General features: G+C 44.7%; 1 protein-coding gene across 2 annotated transcripts in view; it reads left to right on the top strand.

Annotated features, from left to right (window-relative positions):
• The first annotated feature begins 1,601 nt into the window (after positions 1 to 1,601).
• The window catches only part of PWWP2B (PWWP domain containing 2B), a 56,120-nt gene continuing 46,967 nt past the window's right edge, over positions 1,602 to 10,754 (top strand). The window contains exons 1-2 of one of the 2 annotated variants that reach the window (XM_068105940.2): positions 1,602 to 1,834; positions 10,057 to 10,301. In XM_068105940.2, the coding sequence (XP_067962041.2) occupies positions 1,686 to 1,834; positions 10,057 to 10,301 (394 nt within the window). In that variant the 5' untranslated portion in view covers positions 1,602 to 1,685. Of the gene's footprint in view, positions 1,835 to 1,879; positions 1,995 to 10,056; positions 10,302 to 10,754 lie in introns of those variants that run through there. The other variant, XM_068105941.2, reaches the window with a different exon arrangement.

The following is a 10,754-nucleotide window of genomic DNA, read 5'->3' as shown; positions in this document are numbered from 1 at the left end:
AAGCAGAGGGTGACGTTGCGCGGGCCGAAGGTGCGGATAGTCGATCCGTTGGCCGCAACCAAGGAGGGGCCGCAAACCGCGGATTGCCTGTCCTGGTCAGAGGCGGGCATGACGCTCACTTGGGCGCCGGTGTCGCACAGGAAGCGCCGTCCGGACGCTTTATCCGTGATGAACAGTAAGTTGCCCGTGTGACTGTGGCCGGCGTTCATGGCAGGTAATGAACGCCGGCCTGGCCGTTTCCCGACCCGCCGAAGGTGCACGGGGGTCGGCATGTCCGGGCCTTCTGTCCGAACCTGGCATGATAGGAACACCACGCTTGGTCGGGTGGAGGCTTCGGACGTCGTGCTGAACGTGGTCGGCTCGGTATAGCGGCCGCCAATTGCGTCGGCAGTTCGGCCGTCGAACGCGCCGGGTGCTCGGGCGCCATGGATGGTGCATCAGGCGGCGGCGGGTCCCATGTCGCCGCTGCGATGCGCTGTCCCGCGGCGGAGATTTTGTCGGCTTCTCTGGCAAGGGCCCGGGGATCTGTGATCGTCGTGCTTGCCAGGGCGAGGCGTACCGGGTTAGGCAGCTGACGGAGGAACAGCTCCCGGAACAGGAATGCCGGAGAGTGCTCGCCGAGCAGCGAAAGCATGTAGTCCATTCGCTCGGAAGGGCGCGTGTCGCCGAGCTCCGGCAAATCGAGCAGGCGCCGTGCGCGTTCCGCCGCTGGGAGGGCGAAAGCATCGAGGAGAAGCTTCTTAATCGCGCCGTATTTGTCCGCGGCTGGCGGTCTCTCGAGGAGGCTCAGGGCGCGGGCTGCGGTGGCTGAACCGAGCGCAGCGACCACGTGGTGGAAGCGGGTGTCGTCCGCCGTGATGCCTCGCAGGGCGAACAGGGACTCCGCTTGTGCGAACCAAACCGCCGCGTGAGCCTCCCAGAAGGTAGGCAGTTTAAGGGCGACTGCCATGTCCATGTCGATAGGTCACCAATGAAGGAGCTGTGGCTCCCACGTCGATCGAAAGAATGGACGCGACAAAAAGCTTGAATTCATCTGAGCTGCTTTATTAGAATCAAACACTCAGGCACTCTGGGAAAAACGTTTTACGGTCGGCAATATATATCTATTCCGCCAGGGGGTTTGCCCAGGCCTGGCGCCAGGGGGCGTGGCCCCGCGGGCCGGCTGCGGCCTGGCAAGCCGAGGGCGAGCCTGCCCGGGCGTCCCGACCGAGGCCTGGCAAGTCGAGCGCGGGCCTGCCCGGGCGTCCTGGACGAGCCCGGCCTGGTGATCGCTCCGCGTCCTTGATAGGTGCAAGGCGATTGTGTAACCCCAGCGGCAGCCGCTACAATGTATCATTTACATTCTAGAAGCGAAACAAAGTGATATTTCATATGCATTTCGAAAAATAAGTTTGGCTGAAATCGGTGTTATATCGATACCAATGGATTTGTGAGCAAGCGATATTATCTTTTCATAGAATGAAAACCATCTGATTTGCTCATGCATTTTAAGAGGTGACTAAATCTAAATGTCACCTAATTAACGAGTCAATCAGTAAGTAAGTCATCCTGGTGCCCCAGCAGACGTTGAATTAAATCACGTGACCACCAGGTGGCGCTACAGGCCACGGTCATGCAAGAGCTCGCGCATGCGCAGTGCGCTCCTTGAGTGAGCCCGCGGCTCATGTCGGCCCGTGGGCCGCAAAATGGCGCAGGCTGAGGGCGGCCTCGGTCCTCATTTGGTGGGTTCTTGCTTGCCCGTCACCGTGGGCATGGTCGCCGGTGACGCGCTCGTGGTTTCTCTGGCGTTCGGCGAGCGAAGCTTTTCGGGTGTCCTTCTGGATGCGGCGAAGAAGTGAGTTTGGCCCGAAGTTGTGGAGACGGCCCTTGCCGTGTCGCTCCGCACCGCGGCGCTCGGCTGGTTTCGTGCCGGACATCGGGGCGCCCTTCCCTCTACCGCGAACTAGTCGAGGACTCTTTGGCTGCAAATGCTTCAAGTTTATGGGGATTAGGCCGTGAGCACTCATCTCATATCTCACAAACAATAATACATTTTGACAGTTTAACATTGATCAGTTTGTAAAACATGACGATGTAATCGGTGTCAGTTACACTATAACTTTACGGCAGTGTTTACGTCAAGTAAGCGTAAATGACATGAATGTAAACCTAGATTGACATCACTTGGGTGCTGACAAAGTTCTCATGGCGTATTTACTCAGCTTTCGAGGAAGCTTAAATGAATCAAAATTGTGTGAATTGTCAAAACATTTTAGTGACTTTAAAGTTTGAGTTTCTGCACAAACTCATCAGTCAATGCACCGAGAGTCGTTTCTGCTAGTTGTTGATTTTAGTTTACACGTTCATAGTACAGAATGTACAAGTTTTATCGCTGAAAGTTTTGTATTCAATTTGGCATTCGTATGTTTTTGTATTAACCACTGGAAGCATCTTCGTACTTTGGAAGGAACTTAGTGCTTTGTATGCAATTTCGTGCTTTGTAAGCAATTTCGTGCTTTGAAAGCATCTTCGTGCTTTGTATGCAATAGATGCTTTGTAAGCAACTTCGTGCTTTGTATGCAACTTCGTGCTTTGTATGCAACTTCGTGCTTTGTATGCAACTTCGTGCTTTGTATGCAACTTCGTGCTTTGTATGCAACTTGGTGCTTTGTATACAACTTCGTGCTTTGTAAGCAACTTCGTGATTTGTAAGCAACTTCGTGATTTGTATACAATACTTGCTTTGTAAGCAACTTCGTGCTTTGTATGCAATACATGCTTTGTATGCAACTTCGTGCTTTGTATGCAACTCCGTGCTTTGTAAACGACTTCGCGCTTTGTAAGCAACTTCGTGCTTTGTAAGCATTTTCTTGCTTTGTATGCAACTTCGTGCTTTGTATGCAACTTCATGCTTTGTAAACAACTTCGTGCTTTGTAAGCAACTTCGGCCTTTGTATGCAATACATGCTTTGTAAGCAACTCCATGCTTTGTATGCAAATTTCTGCTTTGTAAGCAACTTCCTGCTTTGTATGCAACTTTGTGCTTTGTAAGCAACTTCATGCTTTGTGTACAATACATGATTTGTAAGCAACATTGTGCGTTGTAAGCAACTTTGTGCTTTGCATGCAACTTTGTGCTTTGCATGCAACTCCGTGCTTTGTAAGCAACTTCATGCTTTGTATGTACTTCGTGCTTTGTATGCAACTTCGTGCTTTGTAAGCAACTTCGTGCTTTATACGCAACTTCGGCTTTTGTATGCAATACATGCGTTGTAAGCAACTCCATGCTTTGTATGCAACTTTGTGCTTTGTAAGAAACTTCGTGCTTTGTATGCAACTTCATGCTTTGTTAGCAACTTCATGCTTTGTGTACAATACATGCTCTGTATGCAACTTTTTGTTTTGTAAGCAACTGCGATTTGTAAGCAACTTCATGCTTTGTATTTAATTCGTGCTTTGTATGCAATACATGCTTTGTATTTAATTCGTGCTTTGTATGCAACTCCGTGCTTTGTGTGCAATACATGCTTTGTGTGCAATACATGCTTTGTGTGCATTACATGCTTTGTAAGCGACTTCATGCTTTGTATGTAATACTTGCTTTATGTAAGCAAGTACGTGTTTCATATGTGAACCGTGCTTAGTTAAGCAACTTCGTGCTTTGTAAGCAACTTCGTGCTTTGTATGCAACCTCGTGCTTTGTATGCGCCTTCGTGCTTTGTAAGCAACTTCATGTTTTGTAAGCAAAATCAATACTTTGTATGCAACTTCGTGCTCTGTAAGCAACTTTGTGCTTTGTATGCATTACATGCTTTCCAAGCAACTTCGTGCTTTGTATGCATTACATACTAGGTGTAAGCGACTTCGTGCTCTGTGTGTAATACCTTCTTTGTGTAAGCAAGTACGTGTTTTATATGTGAAACGTGCTTCGTTAAGCAACTTCGTGTTTTGTAAGCAGCTTCGTGCATTGTCTGCAATACATGCTTTGTAAGCAACTCCGTGCTCTGTATGCAATGCATGATTCGTAAGCAACTTCATTGAGTAAGCAACTTTGTGCTCTGTATGCAATACATGCTTTGTAAGCAACTACGTGCTTTATATGCAATACGTGAGCTTTATATTATGCAATTCATGCTTTATAAGCAACTACGTGCTTTATCTGAAATACGTGCTTTATCTGAAATACGTGCTTTATATGTAATATGTGATTTATATGCAATGCGTGCTTTATATGTAATATGTGATTTATATGCAATGTGTGCTTTGTAAGCAACCTCTTGCTTTGTATGCTACACATGCTTTGTGAGCAACTTTGTGCTTTATATGCAATACGTGCTTTGTGAGCGACTTCTTGCTTTGTATGCAACACATGCTTTACATGCAATTAGTACTTTATATATGCAATAAGTACTTTATATGCAATGTGTGCTTTGTAAGCAATCCCGTAATTTGTAAGCAATCCCGTAATTTGTAAGTAATCCCATATTTTGTGGGCAGCTCCCTGATTTGTAAGCAACCCATGCTTTGTACGCAACTTTGTGCTTTATATGCAATACGTGCTTTATATGCAATATATGCTTTATAAGCAACTATGTGCTTTGTAATCAACAGTGCTTCTCCAAGCAACTTCATGCTTTTGTGTGAAAAATGTGCTTTGTAAGCAATTTTGTGCTTTGTGTGCAACACATATTTTGCAAGCAACTTCCTGCCTTGTAGGCAATACATGCTTTGTAAGCAACTTTGTGATTTGTCTCCAACAAATGTTTTGTAAGCAACACGTTCTTTGTAAGTAATTATGTGTGTGCTTTCTGTGTAATGCGTGCTTTCTTAGCAGCTTCTTGCTTTGTAAGCAACCCCATGCTTTGTTCGCAACTTCTTGTTTATTAAGCAACTTTGTGTTTTATATGCAATATATGTGCTTTATGAGAACCTACATGCTTTTAAATGTGTGCTGTGTAAGCAACACATGCTTTGTATGGAATATGTGCTTTGACTGCAACACGTGCATTGTATGTAATTTGTGCTTTGCCAGCAACATGTTTTGTAAGCAACGCATGCTCAGTAAGCAATTTGTGTTTTGTAAGCAACATCACTTTGTAAGCAACACTTGCTTTGTATGCAACATGTGCTTTGTAAGCAATACATGCTTTGTAAGCGACTTCATTCTTTATATGCAATACATGCTTTGTAAGCAACGTGCTTGGTATCCATTACATGTATTGCAAGCAGTTTCGTGGTTTGTAAGCAGTTGGTCCTCTGTCAGCAATTCCACGATTTGTTTGCAATTTTGTTTTGTAAGCATCCGTGAATTATTTATCTGTAATACGTGCTTGTAAGCAGCTGGTGTTTGTAAAACTATCCATGAATGCTTTTTATGAAATGTGTGTTGTGTAAGCAATTAGTTTATAAGCAATCCCTTGCTTTGTTTGCATTTCTGTTTTGTAAGCAATCCGTACTTTGTAAGCAATCACTGCATGCTTTGTATGAAATGTAATTGTAAGCAATCCATACTTTGTAAGAAAGCATGTGCTGTGTCAGCAATTCTGTTTGTGAGGAATTCTGTATTGTAAGCAATTGCCTTTGAGCAATTCTTTTGCAAGCAGTGTGATTTGTATGCAATATGTGCTTGCAGGTAATTCGATGCTTCCTTGTTTGCAAGCAATTTAGTGCTTTGTATGCAATAGGTGCTTGTAAGAAATTCGTACTTTGTAAGCATTTCATGATTTGTAATCTATTTGTGCTCTGCTTGCAATAGGTCTTTGCAAGTAATATGTGATTGTAAGCAATCCATGATATGTAAACAGTTTCATGTTTTGTAAGCTATTCCATGATTCGTAAGCAGTTTCGTTTTTTTTAAACACATCCTTTGTATGCAATATGTGTTTTGCCTGCAACATGTGCTTTGTAAGCGAGATTGTTCTTTTTTGCAATACATGCTTTGTAAGCAACTTTGTGCTTTGGATGCATTGTGTATTGTATGCAAATTTGTGCTTTGCAGGCAGTTCTCTTTTAGCAATTCCATGGTTTGCAATTTTGTTTTGTAAGCAATCCATGCATTCTTTGTCTGTAATACGTGCTTGTAAGCAGCCCGTGCTTTGTGAACAATCCATACATGCTTTTTATGAAATATGTGCTTGTAATCAAGTGTGCCATGTAAGCTATGTGTTCTTTGTAAGCAACCCCGCACTTGGCATTTTTGTTTTGTAAGCAACCACCATGTTTTGTATGACATGTGATTGTAAGCAATCCGTGCTTTGTAAGAAATGTGCTGTGTAAGCAATTTCGTACTTTGTAAGCAATCCCTTTGAAGAATTCCTTTGTAAGCAATTCATGTGTGATTTGTATGCACTACATGCTTGCAGGCATTTCTATGCTTCCTTGTTTGCAAGCAATTTAGTTCTTTGTATGCATTAGGTGCTTGTAAGAAATTTGTACTTTGTTAGCATTTCATGATTTGTAAGCAATTTGTGCTCTGCATGCAATAGGTCCTTGCAAGTAATATGCAAATCAAGCAATTCGTGATAGGTAAGCGATTTGTGATTTGTAAGCAATTACATGCATTGTATGCAATTTTGTGCTTTGTAAGCAATTCAGGGCTTTTAACCAATTATGTGCTTTAAACCATTTCCAGGCTTTTAAATAGTAGGGCTTGTAAGCAATGCAAGCGTTGTATGCAATAGGTGCTTGTAACAAATTCTGTACTTGTTTGTACACAAACCTGTGCATGCTTTGAATGCAATTTAGTGATTTGTAAGCATCACATGCCCTGTAAGCAACTTTGTGCTTTGTATGCAATAGTTTGTCTGCATCATGTGATTTGTAAGCAACATGAACTTTGTAAACACCACGTGATTTGGAAGCAATAGAGATTCGTAATTAATGTTGTACTCTATAATCAACTTCATGCTTTGGAAGAACAATGTGCTTTGTATGCAATTTATTTGTATGCAACACGTGATTTGTAATATACACGTGCTTTGTAAGGACTTCCGTGCTTTGTATACAATTTATTTGTATGCAACACGTGATTTGTAAGATACACGTGCTTTGTAAGCAACTTCCTGCCTTGTATGCAACTTAGTGCTTGCTGGCAATTCTATGCATGTTTTGTGTAAGTAATCCTGCAATGCTCACTTGTGAGCAATTACATACTGTTAAGCCTTCTGTGCATGGTCGCCTGTAAGTAATCCCGTTTGTGTAAGCAATGATGTGCCTGCTTACCTGTCAGCAGTCCAGTTAGTGTAAGCATTTGTTTGTCTGTAAGCAATTCATGTTTGCTGGCAAATTTGTACATGCTTACTTGTAAGCCGTCCAGTTATTGTAAGCATTTGCGTGTGTGTTTGCCTTAGCAATCCGTGCTTGTAAGTAATTTGGTGTATGCTCACTTGGAAATAAACTCATGCTTTTAAGCAAAATTGGGTGCCTTGAAAGCAGTTCTGCTACTGTAAGCAATTCTGGGCCCTGTAAGGTGTTATGTGCATGCTTGTAAGAAAGTAATTTTGTGGTTTCAAGTAGTTCGGTACTCGCTTGCTCACAAGCCTTGTAAGGTTTATCCAAGATGATGAATGGTCTTACAAGTTGAATGATCTGAGGATAGCCTAGTATTGGTGCGCCTGTGCTTGGCTTTGCTGATGAACGTCTACTCGTATTCAGATGTTTCTTGCACTCCTCAGCAATCTGAAACTTAGAGAGGTGCCCACACCCAGGCAGCTGGCATGATGACTATTGAAATCACCACATATGAGAAAGGGAGAGTTGGATGAGTGGAGAGAAGTTGGTCCATGTCGCCGGATAGTGAGATGTAAGATGGAGTCATCACTGTTTGGTGGACGGCACAACACACATACAAACGAAAGGTAGGAGCGGAGCGGAAGCCATAGCCAGAGGTACTCATGGGGTTTAGGAGGTGTATGAGCAATACACGGAGAGTGAGAATTTTTTTTTTTAATGTACCTTGAAACTCCGCTACCAGGATGAGGCTCAGGTCTATCAGACCGAATGAGGGAGTAACCAGGGAGAGATATTAAGGAGTCGGGGACGTCTTGAAGGAGGAAAGTTTCTGTTGAGCAGATTAATTTGGCCAGGGTGCCGGTGATAGCTCACCTACTCTTCGTGAAGGACACCGTAGGGATCTTTCAAGGAAGTGCGTCTCATGTCAGAAGACGGGACGGCCAGTTTAATGTCCATCTGAGGGATGGCACACATTGATCACTCACCAGTCTGTGAAACACCGGGATGACAGTTTATAGCTGGGTCAGGATTCAAACCCAGGGTAGACAGCTTAGGGGAGAGTGTGGGTACCTCAAGGTCAGCCCAGGTCGTACCGGACCTATAATAATAACTGCGATTCCATGTTGTATGCATTACTATGCATTAAACATCGATACCTATAAAAGGCAAAAAGCTCTGTCTTCCTCTCTCTCTCTCTCTCTCTCTCTCTCTTTGTAGGTGTTCTATGCACGGCCACATCTTTTAATTCAGAAACTCCAAACTCTGGGTACAAATACAACTTTGTGTGTGGGGGGGGGGGGGGGGGGGGGTAACATCGGCTATGGATCCATGGCCCCATGCGGGAATGTGGGGGACCGGGGAGAGGGCATAGATTTATCTTTGTCAATGTGTACCTGGTGCTAGCACCTGGTACCTCGTGGAATTACAATTTCTCTTTTTTTACCTGGGCAACGCTGAGGTTAAAGCACCCTTCGCACGGGTGAATTTGTCCTCCTACCCTCCCCTCCCTCCCGCTTTCCCCCTCTATTCCCCCTCTCCCCTTCCTCTCTCTTCCCCTCCCCTCCCTCACGTTCCCCCACCCCTCCCTCATGTTCCCCCACCCCTCCCTCACGTTCCCCCACCCCTCCCTCACATTCCCCCACCCCTCCCTCACCCTTCCCTCTGTTTGTCCTCTCTTCCCCTCCCCTGCCACATCCCCTCCTTCCCTTTTCCCATCATCCCTCCTCCCCCTTCCCCTCCTTCTTCCCCTCCCCTTACCTTTACCCTCCAACTCCCTCTCCCAACCCCCCCCCCCCTTTCCGTGCAACGCGGGGTAGAATCCGAACCCGAATCCAAAAATATCGTGACCGATGTCCCTGGACAATATATAATAAAATCAGACGTATAATAATTTCCTTTAAAATAGTGGAATAAAAACAATTTTGGAGCCATGATACTGCTGCCGTACTTTCTTATGATCATAACTTCCGAGTTTGGTGAATTTCTGCACAACCGTTTAGGAGGTAGCGAGACAGACGTGCTGAGCCGATCGCAATAGCTCCTTTTTAACGTGGTGATAAGTTGAGTGAGTGGAACTAAGCTTTGAGACGCATTTAAAGAACTCTGTGCATGTGCACATGCCCAGCCGGCACTGTACCAGCTCAGCACATTTAGCGTCATGCAACTCTGGTGTTGGCCTGGTGTTGGCTTAGCGGTTAGGGTGCCGGCTTGGGATCCTAGGATCCTGGGTTCGAATCCCGGTCGATCGCTGAATTAACGCCAGGGGGGTTGACTCAGCCTGTCATCCTTCCGAGGTCGGTAAATTGAGTACCAGCTTCCTGGGATGAATGATCACGGTGTGTACCCCGATTTAGAATAGGTACACCGTATCCCTGCGCATCGTAAGAGCGTGACCATGGGTTGGCGTCAGGAAGGGCATCCGGCCATAAAAACATTGCCTCAAACAGGGAACCATGGTTGTCATGGGGCCCGCAAGGCTAACCCCCGCTCTAGCGGGGAAAATAGCCTTAAAACGATCATTCATTCATTCATTCATTCAACTCTGGACCGTTCCCATTTCTGGTCCCATGCCCTATAAGTTAAATAATATATCTTTTTGTTATTTATAGGTTTTGATATTAATTTCACTTTGTGACTTAACTTCGTACATACTCACCACTTAACTTGATTTATAGAGTCGTAGATATAAATCATCTAATGCATTTATATTGTTGCATTACTGTTCTTCCTGCCATCTGAAAAGTGCAATGCATTTTCATGTCCTGCTGTTAACTTGTGCAATACCCAGCACAGCATTTCGTCCAGCCGTATTTGGTTTCCTTCCTGACCTGTACCTATCTTTTGCAGGTTTGGGGCGTGTAGTGCCGTCGATTTGACGAGCCCTAAAAGTAATCATCACCCACCCTTTTGGGATGCTTGGAACTCTGCGGCGATTCCGGCTGTTCCGACACCCTCTCTGCCTCCACCCTCTGACAACCCTTTGGAACTACAGCCTTGTACCCCACCACAAGCATCTGTTGTGGAGTCGGCAGAAAAGGCATTGCAATCCCCGGCCTTGCCTGTAGCCTTGCCTTCTTGTCATAATGCCACTGGTATGAAAGGGCCAGCTATGCAGCTGTTAAAAAATTATATATATATATCCAGTGGTTATTATTTCATTCATTAAGTGAGGCATGTTCTTTGTAAATTAAGAAATGCCTGTGGAAGTTTCGATTTGCCAACTGTCCCACATTTAAGACTTTTTGTTTGCTGACAGAATAATTGCAAAACATAATTTAACGAGTTCATAGAACACCTTTGCCCACACAGTCTTGAGAAAAAGGACATTGGAAGGGTCTTTTAAAGTCTTGCTTGACGTTTTTTACTAAACATACAGCTTCAGGCGCTGCTATATTTCTCTGAAGCTGTATCGCAGTTATTCTCCCCTCAGGGCATGGAACATTGTAAATAGGTTGTCCAAGAACAGTACACTCCTGCTAAACAGAAGGTCTTTTTTATCTTGCCAAAACGAAGTTTTTGCAAGATGTATTAGTCAGTTTGTATGT

Source organism: Myxine glutinosa, chromosome 2, assembly GCF_964187855.1.
Source record: "Myxine glutinosa chromosome 2, kmMyxGlut1.1, whole genome shotgun sequence".
In the NCBI taxonomy this organism is placed as follows: Eukaryota; Metazoa; Chordata; class Myxini; order Myxiniformes; family Myxinidae; genus Myxine; species Myxine glutinosa.
This window is presented reverse-complemented; position numbering and strand designations above follow the sequence as displayed.